This window comes from Pleurodeles waltl, chromosome 9, assembly GCF_031143425.1.
Source record: "Pleurodeles waltl isolate 20211129_DDA chromosome 9, aPleWal1.hap1.20221129, whole genome shotgun sequence".
Classification (NCBI taxonomy): domain Eukaryota; kingdom Metazoa; phylum Chordata; class Amphibia; order Caudata; family Salamandridae; genus Pleurodeles; species Pleurodeles waltl.
The window spans coordinates 123472113-123499089 of record NC_090448.1 but is presented as its reverse complement, the minus strand read 5'-3'; the positions used below and the strand labels follow the sequence as shown (position 1 = coordinate 123499089).

The 26977-nt window shown below is 46.8% G+C and overlaps 1 protein-coding gene across 4 annotated transcripts in view; it reads left to right on the top strand.

The window, feature by feature from the left end:
• Nucleotides 1-26977, top strand: part of SFMBT1 (Scm like with four mbt domains 1) — a 477315-nt gene that overhangs the window by 269311 nt on the left and 181027 nt on the right. For all 4 annotated transcript variants that reach the window (XM_069206385.1, XM_069206386.1, XM_069206384.1 and 1 more), the window contains one exon: nt 3751-3901. In XM_069206385.1, coding sequence (XP_069062486.1) covers nt 3751-3901 — 151 coding nt within the window. The remainder of the gene's footprint in view (nt 1-3750; nt 3902-26977) is intronic.

Below are 26977 nucleotides of genomic sequence, written 5' to 3'. Positions count from 1 at the left end.
AGACGTGTGCTTTAACTGTCCTGATAGTGAAATACTGCTAAATGGGATTCTCACTATTGCAAGGCCTATCTCTCCCATAGGTTAACACGGGGGTGGCCTTGAAATATCTTATAAGTGTAATTTCCCATTGCGAGCAAATAGAGATGTTGAGTTTGGGGTCTCTGAACTCATCATTTAAAAATACACCTTTTAGTGAAGTTGTTTTTTAAGCTGTAAGAAAGTGGGCATTTTCTTGCTTAATCATTTTGTGCCTCTGCCTGGCTGTAGAATACACATCTGGGTCAGCATGACAGCTGGGCGGTTTGTGAATAAACTGTAGACAATCACACAAAGGCAGCTGAGGTGTGCCATGCAAATCCTGGTAGTTCTTCCTGGGCTAGGGTGGTGAGAGGAGCAGACCCTTGCACCTGAATAGGACAGCGCCTGTCCTTACACAAAGAAGTCTCCAACCCCCTGGAGTATGTCTGGGGCTAGGGCAGGGAAGGTAGGGTCTTTCTTGTGCACTACAAAGACTTTCCTTTGAAGTTTGCCTACTTCAAAGGAAGAATGAGTATAAGTATTGGACCTCTGAGACCACTACTTTGGACTTATTCTGCCAGGAAGAAGAGCTGGATGCTGTAGGAGGAACTGCCACTCTGCCTGTTGCTTTGCTGGCCTGCTGCTTCTGTCCTGGAAGTGAAAGGACTGAACTTTTCATTCTACATCCTGTTTTCCAAGGATCTCCAAGGGCTTGAACTGAGCTTGCCCCCTGTTAGAAGCTTTAGGGACATCAAAGACTTCATCTGCCAGTGCCTGCACTCTTCTGCTGAGAGTCCTGCCAAGTGGTGCCAAATCCAGTCCCTGGGACCTTGGAAGTGGAAACTGGTCCTGAGGTAGAAAATCCACGCATCAATGTGTCACGGCTAAAGATCGATGCAACATCTGGCTTGCGGCAAAAGATTTGAAGTAGCACTTACCTTGCGGCTGAAGAATTGACACAGTGTCTGTCTTGCGGTGGAAGAATCACCACAGCACCTGTAGGACCGACACAGCCCCTGTTCCACCGTGGCTCCATCATCATAGGGCATCTGGATTTTCCCACTAATTGTCTCTGGACGTCACTTTCTCATCGACCCCGCAACGGAGGAAGGAACCAAGGCTGTGTGACTGGAAACAGACACATCACCTCTCCTGCGAGGAGAGAACTGGCACATCACCTCCCCTGCCAGTCAGGAACCGATGTTTCACCTCCCCTGCGCAGTACGGAACCAACACATCGCCTTTTTTCCCGACACACCTCCTCTGCGGCCTGCATCGTCTTTATATTTGACGCATCCCAGGTACTGTGTGTTAAAAAGATACAACCCTTGATTCCTCTGGATTAAGACTCATTGCAACTTTTAAAAAGTGATATATTTTCTTGGGTATGTTGGATTTTTGTCGTTTTGGTCTTGTTTTATTCAGATAAATATTAGCTATTTTTCTAAACTGGTGTGGAGTCTTTTTGGGGTGGGTGTGTGTGTGGGTGCGCGCCAAGCTACCAGGGGGTGAGCAGGGGTTAGCTCAGCGCTGAGGGTCCTTACTTGGACAGGGTGCAGACCACTGCCAACTAGAGACCCCATTTCTAACAAAGTTGGAGTGTTATTTCTCTTCCTGGCTGTCACCATTGATGGAGTCTGCTGGTATGTTCCGCTTGATGCAATAGAGGTCTTGAATGGAATGTTTATATTTTTTCTCAACCTGCAGAGTAATCGCTCTGGCTGTGGCAGGTTCTTTGAAAGCTTCCTTACCTTGGACCAGTATGCTGGGAAGGATGGATGGGTACTGGTTAGCCTTCTTTAATGGCATCAGGGTTTCGAGTCAGAAGGATGTTTCCTCACTCTCTTACTCTAGCTGGACTCCATACATGCCTGCCACTCTCTTGATTAGTTCATTGTACATGGACAGGTCACCCGTGGACTAGAGCCTTGAGGGATAGCTGCTGACACCCTCCTCAGGGGATTCAATATCGAGATCCTGCCATTCTTCGTCAAACTGACCCTGCCTTTCTATCGTGGCTGGTTCGTCCTCCTCGTAGTAGAATAGGTCTTCCTGCTCCCCCTTGTGCGGTACTGGCGTCAAGGGCACCTCAACCAATTCTCCTGACTCTAAGGATTTTGTGGGTATGTGGAATGCCTTCAAGGAGTTGTCAGACTCCTTATGTTGTATGAGTGCTGTCATTTTAGCCTCAAATCAACATTTCTTCCTCTTGAACGAGTGTCCGGTGCCAGTCTTCGAGGAGGGTTTACTACGGGGCAGCCAGTTCCTTGTTCTTTGCCATCTCGTCCTTTTCCTTTGCTTCCTTCTTTGTTTCTGCTGGCATCCAGGTTTGGTTTGCGGATTGCCCCCATTGGTGTCCTTTGGTCGGGACCTGTGCGGCTGTTTGTTTGTGCTGACTTTTAGTTGTTGAATGTTACGACTTTAAGGTGGCTATTGGGGCTTTAGGGTCTTATGTTAACTTCTGCGGCTTGGTATCTTCGGCATACTCCACATTTTCTTTGCACCCTCTGCCCTGCTGACGATGCTCCCATTAGCATCTGACTCCCCTCTTTTTTGCTGGCTCATCGTCTTTGATGTTGTCCTCATTATTACTGGAGATGCCCAGATACTTCAGGAATTCTCGTGGGTACCAGGTATGATGTAGTTTGCCAGTCGCTGCTCTTCTTGAGAGTCTTTGATACGAATTTGGCGCAAGCTTTGCAGTCGTTGGCGGTGTGGTTCTTCGGGAGGCACAGGTTACAGACCACTTGTGGATCCTTCTGTGAGAACTTGTGGTGGCAGTTCACACAAAAGTTTTTGAGGGTGTTCTACATATCCCTTAGCTGCCCCTCTACTCTGCATTCCCTGGCTATCTGGTCCTCACTGACCTCTGGTGTGCTTCTATACCCAAAAACGTAAAAAAGAACCTGGAGATTGCAACCACACATAGGAGCTTACAGGGTTCCATCTGACATTTCACTGTGGATGGACTTACCACCAAATAGTGGTTGACACCGCCCACACTCAAAAAAAAAAAAAAGGAGAACAGGACTTGATTGCAGACCCAACCACTAGATGGCAGAATAAATGCACAACATGTGAATTGAGAAAACTCTTAAGGCTTCAAAACTACTCCTACTGGTAAATAACCGTTTTGTTACAGTTATACTGAAACAAGACAGTAGACTCAAACTTTTCGCAGCTTGATGACTGATAGTTTTAAACCACTTGAGTGTTTTTCTCTGTAACCATTCTGAACGTTTAAATGTGAAATTAGATTTATATGGAGAGGATATAAATTGTACATGTGGAGTCATATAACTTTACCTTTTAAATTTGTGTTTGCACTTGCTTGGGTTAATCTATAATATCTTTTGTGAGATATTTTGTCGTGCCCAATCTTGCCCTACTAAAACAGGATGTATGGTTCTGACAGTGTTTCCCTGTATTTTTTAACTTGTCCTGTCTCTTGAGCACCTACTTCCTACATATCTCAAGATTGATTGTTGTGAAAATTCAAAATGGTTACAAGACTAATGTTCAAAGAGCAAGAGTGAAAAAGTGACTTACGTACGCCAATGGTTATTGTGTATTTTTGGCAGCTATTTTGAAACAAATCACAAAATGTTTCACATTTACTCCCAGGTGAAAGGGCTACCCTTGTGGTTCCCTTGCTACTTTTCAGACTGGTCTTTAAATTTTAAGCTTAACTTTGCACTCAAGAAAAAGTGTGCTTTTTCTCACTTTTCACAGGTGTTTGATGATAAATATGTCTTAGTGGAACTCGATGACCTACGCCCAGACCCCCTCAAAAAGCAGACCTTTGTGTGTCACCAAAACAGTGCTGGAATTCTTCCTGTACAATGGAGTCTGAAGAACGGCCTGCACCTCAGTGCGCCCCCTGGTACGTGGCTCGGCTCTTTATCTTATTGCAAGTGGTTGCTTTTGATTTGGGGGGTCACTTGAAGCACCCCGCAATGCGTTTGTTGATGTCCACGATTTGCTTCAATGGGTCATTTATGATAGCAGTGGAAAAGTTATTTCATTTTCATGTACAACATTTGCCATGGACCTATATAAACATGGAGTATGGCAGAAAATTCCATAACCATCACTGCAGAATATAATGCCAAAAATAAAATATCACACTACATCAGATTTTGACTTAGATCATGGCAGAGAAAGGCAGAAAGGGGAGAAATAAATTAGAAAAGCAACTATACGAAAACAGTGACAAGGGTAGAAAGCAGGGACGAAAAAGTATGTGCATGAAAGAGATAAAGCGAGAGGTAATGTAGCATGGTATAAGGAGAGGTATGACGTGCAATCATGACTAAACAGCCTTGATGTTTCTACCCTGCTACTAGGCAATGCTGGCTACAGGCTCCTAAGAAAAATGTGGGTCCCCACACTAATGGCGAATATTATTGAAATTATGATTTTTATCAATCTTCTTGCATATGTTTGTATACCCAGACCCAATGCCGGTGGTCCTCAATACTGTTGTTTCTTTTTGTTCTATACAGGGAAATTTGTTTTCCATGTGTAGGTTTCCATTCCATAATGCACCTTAAGTTTTTTCCCCATACTTTCAGCCATACATAAATCTGACATGAGTGTAGAATTGCATTGAAATGTGGCAAATAATTGTAGTTGCTCCCTGAAAGCATGATATACTGTAGTTTTAGCTTAATTTCAACACTCTTGTCACTATTTGAAGCTAAGAAAGATGGTCCTGTTTATGAAGAGTTTCATCCTGGCTTAAGACTGTCTTTTCTGGTTTATAAACTGTGAAATACCTCTTAAATAATGTTTCCTTTACTTGGTCATTAAAACATTTCAGTAAAATAAGCCACAAGTTTTGACTTTGTTGGGTGTTTGTAGGAAGTTGGCTCTGTATGTGCTATTTCAAAGTAAGGAATAGCATGCACAGAGTCCAAGGGTTCCCCTTAGAGGTAAGATAGTGGCAAAAAGAGATAATACTAATGCTCTATTTTGTGGTAGTGTGGTCGAGCAATAGGCTTATCCAAGGAGTAGTGTTAAGCATTTGTTGTACATACACATAGACAATAAATGAGGTACACACACTCAGAGACAAATCCAGCCAATAGGTTTTTGTATAGAAAAATATCTTTTCTTAGTTTATTTTAAGAACCACAGGTTCAAATTCTACATGTAATATCTCATTCGAAAGGTATTGCAGGTAAGTACTTTAGGAACTTCAAATCATCAAAATTGCATGTATACTTTTCAAGTTATTCACAAATAGCTGTTTTAAAAGTGGACACAGTGCAATTTTCACAGTTCCTAGGGGAGGTAAGTATTTGTTAGGTTAACCAGGTAAGTAAGACACTTACAGGGCTTAGTTCTTGGTCCAGGGTAGCCCACCGTTGGGGGTTCAGAGCAACCCCAAAGTCACCACACCAGCAGCTCAGGGCCGGTCAGGTGCAGAGTTCAAAGTGGTGCCCAAAACGCATAGGCTAGAATGGAGAGAAGGGGGTGCCCCGGTTCCGGTCTGCTTGCAGGTAAGTACCCGCGTCTTCGGAGGGCAGACCAGGGGGGTTTTGTAGGGCACCGGGGGGGACACAAGTCCACACAGAAATTTCACCCTCAGCGGCGCGGGGGCGGCCGGGTGCAGTGTAGAAACAAGCGTCGGGTTCGCAATGTTAGTCTATGAGAGATCTCGGGATCTCTTCAGCGCTGCAGGCAGGCAAGGGGGGGATTCCTCGGGGAAACCTCCACTTGGGCAAGGGAGAGGGACTCCTGGGGGTCACTCCTCCAGTGAAAGTCCGGTCCTTCAGGTCCTGGGGGCTGCGGGTGCAGGGTCTCTCCCGGGCGTCGGGACTTTAGGTTCAAAGAGTCGCGGTCAGGGGAAGCCTCGGGATTCCCTCTGCAGGCGGCGCTGTGGGGGCTCAGGGGGGACAGGTTTTGGTACTCACAGTATCAGAGTAGTCCTGGGGTCCCTCCTGAGGTGTTGGATCGCCACCAGCCGAGTCGGGGTCGCCGGGTGCAGTGTTGCAAGTCTCACGCTTCTTGCGGGGAGCTTGCAGGGTTCTTTAAAGTTGCTGGAAACAAAGTTGCAGCTTTTCTTGGAGCAGGTCCGCTGTCCTCGGGAGTTTCTTGTCTTTTCGAAGCAGGGGCAGTCCTCAGAGGATGTCGAGGTCGCTGGTCCCTTTGGAAGGCGTCGCTGGAGCAGGATCTTTGGAAGGCAGGAGACAGGCCGGTGAGTTTCTGGAGCCAAGGCAGTTGTCGTCTTCTGGTCTTCCGCTGCAGGGGTTTTCAGCTGGGCAGTCCTTCTTCTTGTAGTTGCAGGAATCTAATTTTCTAGGGTTCAGGGTAGCCCTTAAATACTAAATTTAAGGGCGTGTTTAGGTCTGGGGGGTTAGTAGCCAATGGCTACTAGCCCTGAGGGTGGGTACACCCTCTTTGTGCCTCCTCCCAAGGGGAGGGGGTCACAATCCTAACCCTATTGGGGGAATCCTCCATCTGCAAGATGGAGGATTTCTAAAAGTTAGTCACTTCAGCTCAGGACACCTTAGGGGCTGTCCTGACTGGCCAGTGACTCCTCCTTGTTTTTCTCATTATTTTCTCCGGCCTTGCCGCCAAAAGTGGGGCCTGGCCGGAGGGGGCGGGCAACTCCACTAGCTGGAGTGTCCTGCTGGGTTGGCACAAAGGAGGTGAGCCTTTGAGGCTCACCGCCAGGCGTGACAATTCCTGCCTGGGGGAGGTGTTAGCATCTCCACCCAGTGCAGGCTTTGTTACTGGCCTCAGAGTGACAAAGGCACTCTCCCCATGGGGCCAGCAACATGTCTCGGTTTGTGGCAGGCTGCTAAAACTAGTTAGCCTACACAGATAGTCGGTTAAGTTTCAGGGGGCACCTCTAAGGTGCCCTCTGGGGTGTATTTTACAATAAAATGTACACTGGCATCAGTGTGCATTTATTGTGCTGAGAAGTTTGATACCAAACTTCCCAGTTTTCAGTGTAGCCATTATGGTGCTGTGGAGTTCGTGTTTGACAGACTCCCAGACCATATACTCTTATGGCTACCCTGCACTTACAATGTCTAAGGTTTTGTTTAGACACTGTAGGGGTACCATGCTCATGCACTGGTACCCTCACCTATGGTATAGTGCACCCTGCCTTAGGGCTGTAAGGCCTGCTAGAGGGGTGTCTTACCTATACTGCATAGGCAGTGAGAGGCTGGCATGGCACCCTGAGGGGAGTGCCATGTCGACTTACTCGTTTTGTCCTCACTAGCACACACAAGCTGGCAAGCAGTGTGTCTGTGCTGAGTGAGAGGTCTCCAGGGTGGCATAAGACATGCTGCAGCCCTTAGAGACCTTCCTTGGCATCAGGGCCCTTGGTACTAGAAGTACCAGTTACAAGGGACTTATCTGGATGCCAGGGTCTGCCAATTGTGGATACAAAAGTACAGGTTAGGGAAAGAACACTGGTGCTGGGGCCTGGTTAGCAGGCCTCAGCACACTTTCAATTGTAAACATAGCATCAGCAAAGGCAAAAAGTCAGGGGGCAACCATGCCAAGGAGGCATTTCCTTATACAACCCCCCCCCCAAACGAAAGAGGATGAGACTAACCTTTCCCAAGAGAGTCTTCATTTTCTAAGTGGAAGAACCTGGAAAGGCCATCTGCATTGGCATGGGCAGTCCCAGGTCTGTGTTCCACTATAAAGTCCATTCCCTGTAGGGAGATGGACCACCTCAACAGTTTAGGATTTTCACCTTTCATTTGCATCAGCCATTTGAGAGGTCTGTGGTCAGTTTGAACTAGGAAGTGAGTCCCAAAGAGGTATGGTCTCAGCTTCTTCAGGGACCAAACCACAGCAAAGGCCTCCCTCTCAATGGCACTCCAACGCTGCTCCCTGGGGAGTAACCTCCTGCTAATGAAAGCAACAGGTTGGTCAAGGCCATCATCATTTGTTTGGGACAAAACTGCCCCTATCCCATGTTCAGAGGCATCAGTCTGCACAATGAACTGCTTAGAATAATCTGGAGCTTTTAGAACTGGTGCTGAGCACATTGCTTGTTTCAGGGTGTCAAAGGCCTGTTGGCATTCCACAGTCCAGTTCACTTTCTTGGGCATTTTCTTGGAGGTGAGTTCAGTGAGGGCTGTCACAATGGATCCATATCCCTTCACAAACCTCCTGTAATACCCAGTCAAGCCAAGGAATGCCCTGACTTGAGTCTGGGTTTTTGGAGCTACCCAGTCCAGAATAGTCTGGATCTTGGGTTGGAGTGGCTGAACTTGGCCTCCACCTACAAGGTGTCCCAAGTAAACCACAGTTCCCTGCCCTATCTGGCATTTGGATGCCTTGATAGAGAGGCCTGCAGATTGCAGAGCCTTCAAAACCTTCTTCAGGTGGACCAGGTGATCCTGCCAGGTGGAGCTAAAGACAGCAATATCATCAAGATAAGCTGTGCTAAAGGACTCCAAGCCAGCAAGGACTTGATTCACCAACCTTTGGAAGGTGGCAGGGGCATTCTTTAAACCAAAGGGCATAACAGTAAACTGATAATGCCCATCAGGTGTGGAGAATGCTGTTTTCTCTTTTGCTCCAGGTGCCATTTTTATTTGCCAGTACCCTGCTGTCAAGTCAAAGGTACTTAAGAATTTGGCAGCACCTAATTTGTCTATGAGCTCATCAGCTCTTGGAATTGGATGAGCATCTGTCTTGGTGACAGAATTGAGCCCTCTGTAGTCCACACAAAACCTCATCTCTTTCTTTCCATCTTTGGTGTGAGGTTTGGGGACTAAGACCACTGGGCTAGCCCAGGGGCTGTCAGAGCGCTCAATTACTCCCAATTCCAGCATCTTGTGGACTTCCACCTTGATGCTTTCCTTAACATGGTCAGATTGTCTAAAGATTTTGTTCTTGACAGGCATGCTGTCTCCTGTGTCCACATCATGGGTACACAGGTGTGTCTGACCAGGGGTTAAGGAGAAGAGTTCAGGAAACTGTTGTAGGACTCTCCTACAATCAGCTTGCTGTTGGCCAGAGAGGGTGTCTGAGTAGATCACTCCATCTACTGTGCCATCTTTTGGGTCTGATGACAGAAGATCAGGGAGAGGTTCACTCTCTGCCTCCTGATCCTCATCTGTTACCATTAACAGATTGACATCAGCCCTGTCGTGGAAGAGCTTAAGGCGGTTTACATGGATCACCCTCTTGGGGCTCCTGCTTGTGCCCAGGTCCACCAGGTAGGTGACCTGACTCTTCCTTTCTAGTACTGGGTAAGGGCCACTCCATTTGTCCTGGAGTGCCCTGGGAGCCACAGGCTCCAGAACCCAGACTTTCTGCCCTGGTTGGAACTCAACCAGTGCAGCCTTTTGGTCATACCAAAACTTCTGGAGCTGTTGGCTGGCCTCAAGGTTTTTGGTTGCCTTTTCCATGTACTCTGCCATTCTAGAGCGAAGGCCAAGTACATAGTCCACTATGTCCTGTTTAGGCTCATGGAGAGGTCTCTCCCAGCCTTCTTTAACAAGGGCAAGTGGTCCCCTTACAGGATGACCAAACAGAAGTTCAAAGGGTGAGAATCCTACTCCCTTCTGTGGCACCTCTCTGTAAGCGAAAAGCAGACATGGCAAGAGGACATCCCATCTCCTTTTGAGCTTTTCTGGGAGCCCCATGATCATGCCTTTTAATGTCTTGTTGAATCTTTCAACCAAGCCATTAGTTTGGGGATGGTATGATGTAGTGAATTTATAAGTCACTCCACACTCATTCCACATGTGCTTTAGGTATGCTGACATGAAGTTGGTACCTCTGTCAGACACCACCTCCTTAGGGAAACCCACTCTGGTAAAGATACCAATGAGGGCCTTGGCTACTGCAGGGGCAGTAGTCGACCTAAGGGGAATAGCTTCAGGATACCTGGTAGCATGATCCACTACTACCAGGATATACATATTTCCTGAGGCTGTGGGAGGTTCTAGTGGACCAACTATGTCCACACCCACTCTTTCAAAGGGAACCCCCACCACTGGAAGTGGAATGAGGGGGGCCTTTGGATGTCCACCTGTCTTACCACTGGCTTGACAGGTGGGGCAGGAGAGGCAAAACTCCTTAACCATGTTGGACATATTGGGCCAGTAGAAGTGGTTGACTAACCTCTCCCACGTCTTGGTTTGTCCCAAATGTCCAGCAAGGGGAATGTCATGGGCCAATGTTAGGATGAACTTCCTGAACAGCTGAGGCACTACCACTCTCCTAGTGGCACCAGGTTTGGGGTCTCTGGCCTCAGTGTACAGGAGCCCATCTTCCCAATAGACCCTATGCGTTCCATTTTTCTTGCCTTTGGACTCGTCAGCAGCTTGCTGCCTAAGGCCTTCAAGAGAGGGACAGGTTTCTTGTCCCTTACACAGCTCCTCCCTTGAGGGTCCCCCTGGGCCTAAGAGCTCAACCTGGTAAGGTTCAAGCTCCAAAGGCTCAGTTCCCTCAGAGGGCAGAACTTCTTCCTGAGAAGAGAGGTTCCCTTTCTTTTGCTGTGTTGCAGTTGGTTTCCCAACTGACTTTCCTGTTCCCTTGGTAGGCTGGGCCATTCTTCCAGACTCCAGCTCTACTTGTTCACCCTGTGCCTTGCATTGTGCTCTTGTTTTCACACACACCAGTTCAGGGATACCCAGCATTGCTGCATGGGTTTTTAGTTCTACCTCAGCCCATGCTGAGGACTCCAGGTCATTTCCAAGCAGACAGTCCACTGGGATATTTGAGGAGACCACCACCTGTTTCAGGCCACTGACCCCTCCCCATTCTAAAGTAACCATTGCCATGGGATGTACTTTTCTCTGATTGTCAGCGTTGGTGACTGTGTAAGTTTTTCCAGTCAGGTATTGGCCAGGGGAAACCAGTTTCTCTGTCACCATGGTGACACTGGCACCTGTATCCCTCAGGCCCTCTATTCTAGTCCCATTAATTAAGAGTTGCTGTCTGTATTTTTGCATGTTAGGCGGCCAGACAGCTAGTGTGGCTAAATCCACCCCACCCTCAGAAACTAGAGTAGCTTCAGTGTGGACCCTGATTTGCTCTGGGCACACTGTTGATCCCACTTGGAGACTAGCCATACCAGTGTTACCTGGATGGGAGTTTGGAGTGGAACCTTTCTTGGGACAGGCCTTGTCTCCAGTTTGGTGTCCATGCTGTTTACAGCTATGACACCAGGCCTTTTTGGGATCAAAGTTTTTACCCTTGTACCCATTGTTTTGTGAAGAGGCTCTGGGCCCACCCTCCTGTGCAGGTTTTTGGGGGCCTGTAGAAGACTCTTTACTATTTTTAGTTTTGGTTGTCTCATCACCCTTCCCCTGGGGAGTCTTTGTGACCCCTTTCTTTTGGTCACCCCCTGTTGAAGTCTTGGACACCCTTGTCTTGACCCAATGGTCCGCCTTCTTTCCCAATTCTTGGGGAGAAATTGGTCCTAGGTCTACCAGATGCTGATGCAGTTTATCATTGAAACAATTACTTAACAGGTGTTCTTTCACAAATAAATTGTACAGCCCATCATAATTACTTACACCACTGCCTTGAATCCAACCATCTAGTGTTTTCACTGAGTAGTCAACAAAGTCAACCCAGGTCTGGCTCGAGGATTTTTGAGCCCCCCTGAACCTAATCCTGTACTCCTCAGTGGAGAATCCAAAGCCCTCAATCAGGGTACCCTTCATGAGGTCATAAGATTCTGCATCTTTTCCAGAGAGTGTGAGGAGTCTATCCCTACACTTTCCAGTGAACATTTCCCAAAGGAGAGCACCCCAGTGAGATCTGTTCACTTTTCTGGTTACACAAGCCCTCTCAAAAGCTGTGAACCATTTGGTGATGTCATCACCATCTTCATATTTTGTCACAATCCCTTTGGGGATTTTTAACATGTCAGGAGAATCTCTGACCCTATTTATATTGCTGCCACCATTGATGGGTCCTAGGCCCATCTCTTGTCTTTCCCTTTCTATGGCTAGGAGCTGTCTCTCTAAAGCCAATCTTTTGGCCATCCTGGCTAACAGGAGGTCATCTTCACTGAGAGCATCCTCAGTGATTTCAGAAATGTGGGACCCTCCTGTGAGGGACTCACTATTTCTGACTAACACAGTTGGAGACAGGACTTGAGGGGTCCTGTTCTCCCTATTTAGGACTGGAGGAGGGACATTGGCCTCCAAGTCACTAATTTCTTCCTCTGTGATGTCATCATCAGAGGGGTTGGCTTTTTCAAACTCTGCCAACAGCTCCTGGAGCTGAATTTTGGTAGGTCTGGAGCCAATGGTTATTTTCTTTATATTACAGAGAGACCTTAGCTCCCTCATCTTAAGATGGAGGTAAGGTGTGGTGTCGAGTTCCACCACCTGCATCTCTGTATCAGACATTATTCTGCTAAGAGTTGGAATACTTTTTTAAGAATCTAAAACTGTTTCTAGAATCTAATTCAAACTTTTAACAAACTTTTAAACTCTAAAAAGACAATGCTAAACAGGGACTTAACACACAAGGCCCTAGCAGGACTTTTAAGAATTTAGAAAAATTTCAAATTGCAAAAATTGATTTTCTAATGACAATTTTGGAATTTGTCGTGTGATCAGGTATTGGCTGAGTAGTCCAGCAAATGCAAAGTCTTGTACCCCACCGCTGATCCACCAATGTAGGAAGTTGGCTCTGTATGTGCTATTTCAAAGTAAGGAATAGCATGCACAGAGTCCAAGGGTTCCCCTTAGAGGTAAGATAGTGGCAAAAAGAGATAATACTAATGCTCTATTTTGTGGTAGTGTGGTCGAGCAATAGGCTTATCCAAGGAGTAGTGTTAAGCATTTGTTGTACATACACATAGACAATAAATGAGGTACACACACTCAGAGACAAATCCAGCCAATAGGTTTTTGTATAGAAAAATATCTTTTCTTAGTTTATTTTAAGAACCACAGGTTCAAATTCTACATGTAATATCTCATTCGAAAGGTATTGCAGGTAAGTACTTTAGGAACTTCAAATCATCAAAATTGCATGTATACTTTTCAAGTTATTCACAAATAGCTGTTTTAAAAGTGGACACTTAGTGCAATTTTCACAGTTCCTAGGGGAGGTAAGTATTTGTTAGGTTAACCAGGTAAGTAAGACACTTACAGGGCTTAGTTCTTGGTCCAGGGTAGCCCACCGTTGGGGGTTCAGAGCAACCCCAAAGTCACCACACCAGCAGCTCAGGGCCGGTCAGGTGCAGAGTTCAAAGTGGTGCCCAAAACGCATAGGCTAGAATGGAGAGAAGGGGGTGCCCCGGTTCCGGTCTGCTTGCAGGTAAGTACCCGCGTCTTCGGAGGGCAGACCAGGGGGGTTTTGTAGGGCACCGGGGGGGACACAAGTCCACACAGAAATTTCACCCTCAGCGGCGCGGGGGCGGCCGGGTGCAGTGTAGAAACAAGCGTCGGGTTCGCAATGTTAGTCTATGAGAGATCTCGGGATCTCTTCAGCGCTGCAGGCAGGCAAGGGGGGGATTCCTCGGGGAAACCTCCACTTGGGCAAGGGAGAGGGACTCCTGGGGGTCACTCCTCCAGTGAAAGTCCGGTCCTTCAGGTCCTGGGGGCTGCGGGTGCAGGGTCTCTCCCGGGCGTCGGGACTTTAGGTTCAAAGAGTCGCGGTCAGGGGAAGCCTCGGGATTCCCTCTGCAGGCGGCGCTGTGGGGGCTCAGGGGGGACAGGTTTTGGTACTCACAGTATCAGAGTAGTCCTGGGGTCCCTCCTGAGGTGTTGGATCGCCACCAGCCGAGTCGGGGTCGCCGGGTGCAGTGTTGCAAGTCTCACGCTTCTTGCGGGGAGCTTGCAGGGTTCTTTAAAGTTGCTGGAAACAAAGTTGCAGCTTTTCTTGGAGCAGGTCCGCTGTCCTCGGGAGTTTCTTGTCTTTTCGAAGCAGGGGCAGTCCTCAGAGGATGTCGAGGTCGCTGGTCCCTTTGGAAGGCGTCGCTGGAGCAGGATCTTTGGAAGGCAGGAGACAGGCCGGTGAGTTTCTGGAGCCAAGGCAGTTGTCGTCTTCTGGTCTTCCGCTGCAGGGGTTTTCAGCTGGGCAGTCCTTCTTCTTGTAGTTGCAGGAATCTAATTTTCTAGGGTTCAGGGTAGCCCTTAAATACTAAATTTAAGGGCGTGTTTAGGTCTGGGGGGTTAGTAGCCAATGGCTACTAGCCCTGAGGGTGGGTACACCCTCTTTGTGCCTCCTCCCAAGGGGAGGGGGTCACAATCCTAACCCTATTGGGGGAATCCTCCATCTGCAAGATGGAGGATTTCTAAAAGTTAGAGTCACTTCAGCTCAGGACACCTTAGGGGCTGTCCTGACTGGCCAGTGACTCCTCCTTGTTTTTCTCATTATTTTCTCCGGCCTTGCCGCCAAAAGTGGGGCCTGGCCGGAGGGGGCGGGCAACTCCACTAGCTGGAGTGTCCTGCTGGGTTGGCACAAAGGAGGTGAGCCTTTGAGGCTCACCGCCAGGTGTGACAATTCGTGCCTGGGGGAGGTGTTAGCATCTCCACCCAGTGCAGGCTTTGTTACTGGCCTCAGAGTGACAAAGGCACTCTCCCCATGGGGCCAGCAACATGTCTCGGTTTGTGGCAGGCTGCTAAAACTAGTCAGCCTACACAGATAGTCGGTTAAGTTTCAGGGGGCACCTCTAAGGTGCCCTCTGGGGTGTATTTTACAATAAAATGTACACTGGCATCAGTGTGCATTTATTGTGCTGAGAAGTTTGATACCAAACTTCCCAGTTTTCAGTGTAGCCATTATGGTGCTGTGGAGTTCGTGTTTGACAGACTCCCAGACCATATACTCTTATGGCTACCCTGCACTTACAATGTCTAAGGTTTTGTTTAGACACTGTAGGGGTACCATGCTCATGCACTGGTACCCTCACCTATGGTATAGTGCACCCTGCCTTAAGGCTGTAAGGCCTGCTAGAGGGGTGTCTTACCTATACTGCATAGGCAGTGAGAGGCTGGCATGGCACCCTGAGGGGAGTGCCATGTCGACTTACTCGTTTTGTCCTCACTAGCACACACAAGCTGGCAAGCAGTGTGTCTGTGCTGAGTGAGAGGTCTCCAGGGTGGCATAAGACATGCTGCAGCCCTTAGAGACCTTCCTTGGCATCAGGGCCCTTGGTACTAGAAGTACCAGTTACAAGGGACTTATCTGGATGCCAGGGTCTGCCAATTGTGGATACAAAAGTACAGGTTAGGGAAAGAACACTGGTGCTGGGGCCTGGTTAGCAGGCCTCAGCACACTTTCAATTGTAAACATAGCATCAGCAAAGGCAAAAAGTCAGGGGGCAACCATGCCAAGGAGGCATTTCCTTACAGTGTTCATAATACTTCCTCCTCACTTTAAATTGGGGTGACATCAGCCATGTCCACAACTTTACGCATTAGTTAGCACTGCAAAAAAGATCTGCATGTCATTCAGCAATTATTGAAATTAACATATTTAAAATCTGTAGATCTTGACCGTGAATGAAGTTCTAGATTTTAGGTGATTAATTGTATTGTATTGTAATCGTATGTTCGATGGCATCTGTCGCTGTAGATACGCATGTTTTGCAATAGCTCGCCATCTGGTGTTGGGCCGGAGTGTTACAAGTTGTTTTTCTTCGAAGAAGTCTTTCGAGTCACGGGACCGAGTGACTCCTCCTTTTGTCTCCATTGCGCATGGGCGTCGACTCCATCTTCGATTGTTTTTTTTCCGCCATCGGGTTCGGACGTGTTCCTGTCGCTCCGAGTTTCGGAACGGAAAATTAGCTAATTTCGGAAGATTTTCGTCGGTATTGTTGCGTTCGGGATCGGCGTACTTAGATTCCACACCGCATCGAAGATCGAAGAGCTCCGGTGCCCTTCGGGGTAGTTTTTCGATCCTCCGTCGGGGCCTGGTCGGCCCGACCGCGTGCTGAAGAACGCCGATGGAACGGACCCCGTTTCGTTTCTGCCCCAAATGCCACAATAAATACCCCTACACAGACCAACACTTGGTCTGCAACCTGTGCCTGTCACCTGAGCACAGCGAAGACACCTGCGAGGCCTGTCGTGCGTTCCGGTCCCGAAAAACACTCCGAGACCGTCGAGCCAGAAGACTTCAGATGGCGTCCGCACCGACAGCCCAACGGGAGTTCGAGGAACAGGAAGAGGAAGGTACCTTCTCGATCCAAGACTCAGACTCCGAAGGATTCGACGATACACAAACCGTGAGTAAGACGTCGAAAACCACACAGAGAAACATTTACAAGGCCCAGGGGACGCCACTGCCACCAGGCCATGGCTCGACCCATAAATTCGGTGACCGACCGTCGGCACCGAAAAAGGCCCAAACAGTGCCGAGATCGTCCGACTCCGGTCGAGACACCGGCACGCAGCCTTCTCGGGACCGAGAAAGTGCTGGAGACAAGCCTCGACACCGAGATGCCGGTGTGGACACGGCTCGACGCCGAGACAGCGGCACCGAAACAGATCGACGCCGAGAGGTTTCGGCCCCGAAAAGGAAAAAAGTCACCTCGGAGCCGAAAAAACACGCAGACAAAGTTTCGATGCCGAAACAAACTGCAAGCGACCCAGCTTCAGGCTCTTATACAGAAGAGCACTCGCTAACCTCCCAAATGCAGAAGCATAGGTTTGAGGAAGAGCTACAAGCAACTGATGTGGACCATACGCAAAAGCGTATCTTCATGCAGCAGGGGACAGGAAAAATAAGCACCCTTCCCCCCATTAGGAGAAAGAGGAGGTTGGAGTTCCAGACGGAACAAACACCACAACCAAAAGTGGTGAAAAGAGTTACACCACCACCCTCCCCTCCGCCCGTGATTGACGTTTCACCAGCACAAACTCCATCACACTCCCCAGCTCACACCACCATGAGCCAGGGTGACCAAGATCAGGACGCATGGGACCTATACGACGCCCCAGTGTCAGATAACAGCCCGGAGGCATACCCTACAAAGCCATCTCCACCAGAAGACAGCACCGCGTACTCTCAGGTGGTGGCTAGAGCAGCACAATATCACAATGTAAGCCTCCACTCAGAACAGGTCGAGGATGATTTCTTGTTCAACACACTCTCCTCCACCCACAGCTCATACCAAAGCCTGCCTATGCTCCCTGGTATGCTCCGGCACGCAAAAGACATATTTAAGGAGCCGGTCAAAAGTAGGGCAATCACACCAAGGGTGGAAAAAAAGTATAAGCCGCCTCCTACGGACCCGGTTTTCATCACTACACAGCTGCCACCAGACTCTGTTGTTGTAGGAGCAGCTAGGAAAAGGGCCAACTCCCACACATCTGGAGATGCACCACCCCCAGATAAAGAAAGCTGCAAGTTCGATGCAGCTGGTAAGAGAGTCGCAGCACAAGCTGCAAACCAGTGGCGCATCGCGAACTCCCAGGCACTACTTGCGCGCTATGACAGAGCCCACTGGGACGAGATGCAACATCTCATTGAACATCTGCCCAAGGACTTACAAAATAGGGCAAAGCAAGTGGTCGAGGAAGGACAGACCATTTCCAACAACCAGATCCGCTCCTCCATGGACGCTGCAGATACAGCTGCACGGACAATTAATACATCTGTAACTATCAGAAGGCATGCATGGCTCCGAACGTCTGGATTTAAACCAGAGATTCAACAAGCAGTTCTCAATATGCCTTTTAATGAAAAATAACTGTTCGGTCTAGAAGTGGACACAGAGATTGAGAAACTCAAAAAAGATACGGACACTGCCAAAGCCATGGGCGCACTCTACTCCCCGCAGAGCAGAGGGAATTACAGCACATTCCGTAAAACGCCCTTTCGAGGGGGGTTTCGAGGTCAAAGCACACAAGCCAGCACCTCACAAGCCACACCGTCCAGTTACCAGGGACAGTATAGAGGAGGTTTTCGGGGACAATATAGAGGAGGGCAATTCCCTAGAAATAGAGGAAGATTTCAAAGCCCCAAAGCCCCTACTACTAAACAGTGACTCACAGGTCACTCACCCCCTCCACACAACACCAGTGGGGGGAAGAATAGGTCATTATTACAAAGCATGGGAGGAAATCACTACAGACACTTGGGTTCTAGCAATTATCCAACATGGTTATTGCATAGAATTTCTACAATTCCCTCCAAACATACCACCAAAAGCACAAAATTTAACAACACACCATTCCAATCTCCTGGAGATAGAAGTGCAGGCACTATTGCAAAAGAATGCAATCGAATTAGTGCCAAACACACAAATAAACACAGGAGTTTACTCACTGTACTTTCTGATACCAAAGAAGGACAAAACACTGAGACCAATCCTAGACCTCAGAGTAGTGAACACTTTCATCAAATCAGACCACTTCCACATGGTCACACTACAAGAAGTATTGCCATTGCTAAAACTGCACAACTACATGGCAACTTTAGACCTCAAGGATGCTTATTTCCATATACCAATACACCCATCGCACAGGAAATACCTAAGGTTTGTATTCAAAGGAATACATTACCAATTCAAGGTACTGCCTTTCGGATTAACAACCGCACCAAGAGTCTTTACCAAATGTCTAGCGGTAGTCGCAGCACACATAAGAAGGCAGCAAATACATGTGTTCCCATATCTAGACGACTGGCTAATCAAGGCCCATTCGTTAATAGAGTGCTCAAATCACACAAATCATATCATACAAACCCTCTTCAAACTAGGGTTCACTGTCAATTTCACAAAATCCAAAATTCTGCCACGCAAGGTACAACAATACCTGGGAGCCATAATAGACACATCAAAAGGAGTAGCCACTCCAAGTCCACAAAGAATTCAAAACTTCAACACCATCATACAACCCATGTATCCAACACAAAAGATACAGGCAAAGATGGTATTACAACTCCTAGGCATGATGTCATCATGCATAGCCATTGTCCCAAACGCAAGACTGCACATGAGGCCCTTACAACAATGCCTAGCATCACAGTGGTCTCAAGCACAGGGTCACCTTCTAGATCTGGTGTTAATAGACCGCCAAACTTACCTCTCGCTTCTGTGGTGGAACAACATAAATTTAAACAAGGGGCGGCCTTTCCAAGACCCAGTGCCACAATACGTAATAACAACAGATGCTTCCATGACAGGGTGGGGAGCACACCTCGATCAACACAGCATACAAGGACAATGGAACGTACATCAAACAAAACTGCATATCAATCACCTAGAACTTCTAGCAGTTTTTCAAGCACTAAAAGCTTTCCAACCAATAATAGTTCACAAATACATTCTCGTCAAAACAGACAACATGACAACAATGTATTATCTAAACAAGCAGGGGGGGACGCACTCCACGCAGTTAAGCCTGCTAGCACAAAAAATTTGGCATTGGGCAATTCACAACCAAATTCGCCTAATTGCACAGTTTATACCAGGGATACAAAATCAACTCGCACACAATCTCTCTCGAGATCACCAACAGGTCCACGAATGGGAAATTCACCCCCAAATTCTGAACACTTATTTCAAACTCTGGGGAACACCTCAGATAGACTTGTTTGCGACAAGGGAGAACGCAAAATGCCAAAACTTCGCATCCAGATACCCACACAAACAATCCCAAGGCAATGCCCTATGGATGAACTGGTCAGGGATATTTGCTTACGCTTTTCCTCCTCTCCCTCTCCTTCCTTACCTGGTAAACAAACTCAGTCAAAGCAAACTCAAACTCATATTGATAGCACCAACTTGGGCAAGGCAACCCTGGTACACAACGCTGCTAGACCTATCAGTGGTACCCTGCATCAAATTGCCCAACAGGCCAGATCTGTTGACACAGCACAACCAAAAGATCAGACACCCAGATCCAGCATCGCTGAATCTAGCAATCTGGCTCCTGAAATCCTAGAATTCGGGCACTTACAACTTACCCAAGAATGTATGGAAGTCATAAAACAAGCAAGAAGGCCATCCACCAGGCACTGCTATGCAAGTAAATGGAAGAGGTTTGTTTGCTACTGCCATATTAATCAAATACAACCATTACACACAACTCCAGAACATGTAGTGGGTTACTTGCTTCACTTACAAAAATCTAACCTAGCTTTCTCTTCCATTAAGATTCACCTTGCAGCAATATCTGCATACCTGCAAACTACCTATTCAACTTCCCTATATAAAATACCAGTCATTAAAGCATTCATGGAGGGCCTTAGGAGAATTATACCACCAAGAACACTACCTGTTCCTTCATGGAACCTAAATGTTGTCCTAACTAGACTTATGGGTCCACCTTTTGAACCCATGCACTCCTGCGACATACAGTTCCTAACCTGGAAGGTGGCATTTCTCATCGCCATTACTTCCCTGAGAAGAGTAAGCGAGATTCAGGCGTTTACTATACAGGAACCTTTTATACAACTACACAAAAATAAAGTCGTCCTAAGGACCAATCCTAAATTTTTGCCAAAGGTTATTTCACCGTTCCATCTAAATCAAACAGTGGAACTTCCAGTGTTCTTTCCACAGCCAGATACCGTAGCTGAAAGGGCACTACATACATTAGATGTCAAAAGAGCATTGATGTATTACATTGACAGAACAAAAAACATCAGAAAGACTAAACAACTCTTTATTGCATTTCAAAAACCTCACGCAGGAAACCCAATTTCAAAACAAGGTATAGCCAGATGGATAGTTAAATGCATCCAAATCTGCTACCTTAAAGCTAAACGACAGCTGCCCATTACACCAAGGGCACACTCAACCAGAAAGAAAGGTGCTACCATGGCCTTTCTAGGAAACATCCCAATGCAAGAAATATGTAAGGCAGCCACATGGTCTACGCCTCACACATTCACCAAGCACTACTTTGTAGACGTGTTATCCGCACAACAAGCCACAGTAGGTCAAGCCGTATTAAGGACATTATTTCAGACTACTTCCACTCCTACAGGCTGATCCACCGCTTTTGGGGAAATAACTGCTTACTAGTCTATGCAAAACATGCGTATCTACAGCGACAGATGCCATCGAACTGAAAATGTCACTTACCCAGTGTACATCTGTTCGTGGCATCAGTCGCAGTAGATTCGCATGTGCCCACCCGCCTCCCCGGGAGCCTGTAGCAGTTTGGAAGTTACCTTCAATTATTTATATATGTATCATCTCAACCTTAAATAGGTGCATACTTAGTCACTCCATTGCATGGGCACTATTACTACAATTCAACTCCTACCTCACCCTCTGCGGGGAAAAACAATCGAAGATGGAGTCGACGCCCATTCGCAATGGAGACAAAAGGAGGAGTCACTCGGTCCCGTGACTCGAAAGACTTCTTCGAAGAAAAACAACTTGTAACACTCCGGCCCAACACCAGATGGCGAGCTATTGCAAAACATGCGAATCTACTGCGACTGATGCCACGAACAGATGTACACTGGGTAAGTGACATTTTCATTATATTGCGCTTACTACCCCTGACGAGGTGTCAAACCGCTTTTCGGTGAGTAGCATGCTACTCTGGAACTCTACAGGAATTAGTGATGTATTAGTATCGGGAAATAATGAGTACAGTTTTAGTATTATTATGAGTTAATTTGAGCCGCGTATATGAGAGTTTGTTAGATTGACTGGACTAATGGAGGGGTGGAGGAGGAAAGAAATCAGGAAGTGTTAATTGGGAGTATATCCTTCATTTACTCAACCCAAAGTCTTGGGATGAGTAAAGGGGGATGGAGGAGGGAAGAGTATGTGGAAGGGTTAGGGAGAGCATAGTAGCAGGGTGAGATAAATGCGGAAGAATTTAGTAGGGTTGTGTGGGAGGTCACGGTAGTAGATTGAGGTTTGGTGAGTTAGATGTGGAAGCGGAGGGAAGAGCTTAGGCAGAGTTATTTAGGAGACGAAAGTAGTAGAAAGGATTTGGGATGAGTCAGAGTGAGAATGGAGGATAGTTTGATAGAGGCATGACATATGATGATGATTAGATAAGTGTGATAAGATGAGAGCAGGAATTCATAGATATCTAGTATAACAACCCACCCAGGAGCCATGCAATGACCTACGAACATGCCAAGCACAGAAACAACATATACACACATATATATATATATATATATATATATTTATATATATATATATATATGTGTTCGATGGCATGTGTAGCTGCAGATACACATGCTGTGCACAGTCCGCCATCTGGTGTTGGGCTCGGAGTGTTACAAGTTGTTTTTCTTCGAAGAAGTCTTTTCGAGTCACGAGACAGAGGGACTCCTCCCATTTCGATTCCATTGCGCATGGGCGTCGACTCCATCTTAGATTGGTTTTTTTTCCGCCATCGGGTTCGGACGTGTTCCTTTTCGCTCCGTGTTTCGGGTCGGAAAGTTAGTTAGAATCTTGGAAAAAATCATCGGTATTGTTTGCGTTCGGTATCGGGTTAGTTAGAACAAATCGACACTGAATTTTGAAGAGCTCCGGTGGCCCTTCGGGGTTTTTTCGATCCCCCGTCGGGGCCTGGTCGGACCGGCCACGTGCGACTTCAAGGCTCATGGAACGGACCCCACTCCGCTTCTGCCCAAAATGCCATAACAAGTATCCGTATACGGATCAGCATCTGGTCTGTAACTTGTGCTTGTCCCCCGAGCACAAGGAGGATACTTGTGAAGCCTGTCGAGCGTTTCGGTCGAGGAAGACGCTGAGAGACCGAAGAGCCAGGAGACTACAAATGGTGTCCACGCCGACAGGTCAAGAACGTTTCGAGGAGGAAGAAGAAGCTTTCTCCGTCCACGAGTCGGATTCTGAAGAACTCGACGCCAAAGAAACACCCCAAACCGTGAGTAAGACGTCGAAAATCAAGACTCACGAGAAGTCCACAAAAGCCCAGGGGACGCCACCGCCAACATGCCATGGCTTAACCCGAAAACTAGGTGACCGATCCAAGGCACCGAAAAAGGGCATGCTGGTGTCAAAGTCATCCGACTCCGGTCGAGATACCGCCACACAGCAACCTCGGAGCCGAGACAGCGGCTCCGAGAAACTTCGGCACAGAGACAGCGGCACCTAAGAATTTCGGCACCGAGACACCACGCCGAAAACAAAGAAGGTTTCTTCGGAGCCTTAAAAGACTTCCGAAAAAGTTTCGGTTCCGAAACATCCAGCCTCGGAGCCGAAAACTAGTTCCTATACAGAGGAACAAGGATTAACCTCCCAATTACATAGATTTGGAGAGGAGCTTCAAGCTATAGAGCCTGACTACACGCAAAGAAGGCTTCATATTCATGAGGACACAGGGAAGATAACCACTCTTCCCCCAATCAAAATAAAAAGGAAACTTGCCTTTCAACAAAAGGACAAGCAACCACAGGCAAAAGTGGCAAGGAAAACAACCCCACCACCGTCTCCACCACCATCAATACATGCATCACCAGCAGCAACTCCACCACTGATGCACTCACCAGCTCATACTACAATGAGTCAGGATGATCCCGATGCATGGGACCTTTACGATGCTCCAGTGTCTGACAAAAGCCCAGACTCCTATCCTACAAAACCGTCACCACCTGAGGACAGTACATCCTACACACAGGTGGTCGCAAGGGCAGCCGAATTTCACAACGTCACCTTACATTCTGAACCAATTGAGGATGACTTTCTGTTTAACACCCTATCCTCCACCCATAGCCAGTACCAAAGCCTTCCCATGCTCCCAGGAATGCTAAAACATTCAAAACAAATATTTCAGGATCCAGTTAAAGGCAGAGCCATAACTCCAAGGGTGGAGAAAAAGTACAAGCCACCGTCAACAGATCCAATCTATATTACATCACAACTAACACCAGACTCAGTAGTTGTCGGGGCAGCTCGTAAGAGAGCCAACTCTCATACCTCAGGAGACGCACCACCTCCAGACAAAGAGAGCCGCAAATTTGATGCTGCGGGGAAAAGGGTTGCAGCACAAGCAGCAAATCAATGGCGTATTGCCAATTCACAAGCACTTTTGGCAAGATACGACAGAGCTCATTGGGATGAAATGCAACATTTCATCGAACACTTACCCAAGGAGTTCCAAAAAAGAGCGCAACAGGTGGTGGAAGAGGGACAAAGTATCTCAAATAATCAGATACGGTCTTCCATGGATGCAGCAGATACAGCTGCAAGGACAATAAACACTGCAATCACGATACGAAGGCACGCATGGCTGCGCACTTCAGGGTTCAAGCCGGAAATCCAACAAGCTGTGCTCAATATGCCATTTAATGAACAGCAATTGTTTGGGACGGAGGTAGACACTGCCATTGAGAAACTCAAAAAAGACACCAATACAGCCAAAGCCATGGGCGCACTCTACTCCCCGCAGAGCAGAGGCTCATTTCGAAAAACACCTTTTAGGGGAGGGTTTCGAGGTCAACCCACAGAAACCACAACCTCACAAACAAGGCCTACTTACCAGGGTCAATATCAGAGGGGAGGTTTTCAGGGGCAATATAGAGGGGGCCAATTCCCAAGAAATCGAGGAAAATTCCAAGGCCACAAAACTCCTCAAAATAAACAGTGACTCACAAGTCACACAACCCCATCACATAACACCTGTGGGGGGAAGACTAAGCCAATTTTACAAACTTTGGGAGGAAATAACAACAGACACTTGGGTCTTAGCAATTATCCAGCATGGTTATTGCATAGAATTTCTCCAATTCCCTCCAAACGTCCCACCGAAAACACACAATATGTCAAAACAACATATAGATCTTCTAGGACTAGAAGTTCAAGCATTGCTACAAAAGGACGCAATAGAATTAGTACCAAATCTACAAAAAAACACAGGAGTTTACTCACTGTACTTTCTAATACCCAAAAAGGACAAAACTCTGAGACAATACTAGATCTCAGAACACTAAATACATACATCAAATCAGACCACTTTCACATGGTCACGTTACAAGACGTAATCCCACTGCTCAAACAGCAAGACTACATGACAACATTAGACCTAAAAGATGCGTATTTCCATATACCAATACATCCTTCACACAGGAAATACCTAAGGTTCGTATTCCAAGGAATACATTACCAATTCAAAGTGTTGCCATTCGGAATAACAACTGCGCCAAGAGTTTTTACAAAATGCCTGGCAGTAGTAGCTGCACATATCAGAAGGCAGCAAATACATGTGTTCCCGTACTTAGACGACTGGTTAATCAAAACCAACACGCTAAGACAGTGTTCACAGCACACAAAATATGTCATACAGACCCTTCACAGGCTAGGTTTCTCCATCAACTACGCAAAGTCACACCTTTTGCCGTGTCAAACACAGCAATACTTAGGAGCGACAATCAACACAGCAAAAGGGATTGCCACTCCAAGTCCACAAAGGGTTCAAACATTTCACAAGGTAATACAGGCCATGTATCCAACACAAAAGATACAAGTCAAAATGGTAATGAAACTCCTAGGCATGATGTCTTCATGCATAGCCATTGTCCCAAACGCAAGATTGCACATGCGGCCCTTACAACAGTGCCTAGCATCACAATGGTCACAAGCACAGGGTCAACTTCTAGATCTGGTGTTGATAGACCGCCAAACATACATCTCGCTTCTATGGTGGAACAGTACAAATTTAAACCGAGGGCGGCCTTTCCAAGACCCAGTGCCACAATACGTCATAACGACGGATGCTTCCATGACAGGACATGACAGGGTGGGGAGCACACCTCAATCAACACAGCATCCAAGGACAATGGGACATACATCAAAGGCAGTTTCACATAAATCACTTAGAACTGTTAGCAGTATTTCTAGCGCTGAAAGCATTTCAACCCATAATAACCCAAAAATACATTCTTGTCAAAACAGACAACATGACAACAATGTATTATCTAAACAAACAAGGAGGGACACACTCGACACAGTTGTGCCTCCTAACACAAAAAATATGGCATTGGGCGGTTCACAACCACATTCGCCTAATAGCACAATTTATTCCAGGGATTCAGAACCAGTTGGCAGACAATCTCTCTTGAGATCACCAACAAACCCACGAATGGGAAATTCACCCCCAAATACTAAACAATTACTTTCAAATTTGGGGAACACCTCAAATAGATATATTTGCAACAAAGGAAAACTCAAAATGCCAAAACTTCGCATCCAGGTACCCACAAGATCAATCCCAAGGCAATGCTCTATGGATGATCTGGTTGAACTGGTCAGGGATATTTGCGTACGCTTTTCCCCCTCTCCCTCTCCTTCCATATCTAGTAAACAGGTTGAGTCAAAACAAACTCAAACTCATACTAATACCACCAACATGGGCAAGGCAACCTTGGTACACAACACTACTAGACCTTTCAGTAGTACCTCATGTCAAACTATCCAACAGACCAGATCTGTTAACACAACACAAACAACAGATCAGACATCCAAATCCAGCATCTTTGAATCTAGCAATTTGGCTCCTGAAATCCTAGAATTCGGGCACTTAGACCTCACACAAGAATGTATTGAGGTCATAAGACAAGCTAGGAAACCTACCACTAGACACTGCTATGCAAATAAGTGGAAAAGATTTGTTTATTACTGCCATAATAATCAAATTCAGCCATTACACGCATCTACAAAAGATGTAGTGGGATATTTACTACATTTGCAAAAATCAAATCTAGCTTTCTCTTCCATAAAGATATATCTCACCGCAATATCAGCTTACCTGCAAATTACTCATTCAACTTCACTATTTAAAATACCAGTCATTAAAGCGTTTATGGAAGGCCTAAAGAGAATTATACCACCAAGAACACCACCTGTTCCTTCATGGAATCTCAACATTGTCTTAACAAGACTCATGGGTCCACCTTTCGAGCCCATGCATTCTTGTGAAATGCAATACTTAACGTGGAAAGTTGCATTTTTGATTGCCATCACATCTCTAAGAAGAGTGAGTGAGATTCAAGCATTTACCATACAAGAACCATTTATTCAAATACATAAAAATAAAGTAGTTCTAAGGACAAATCCAAA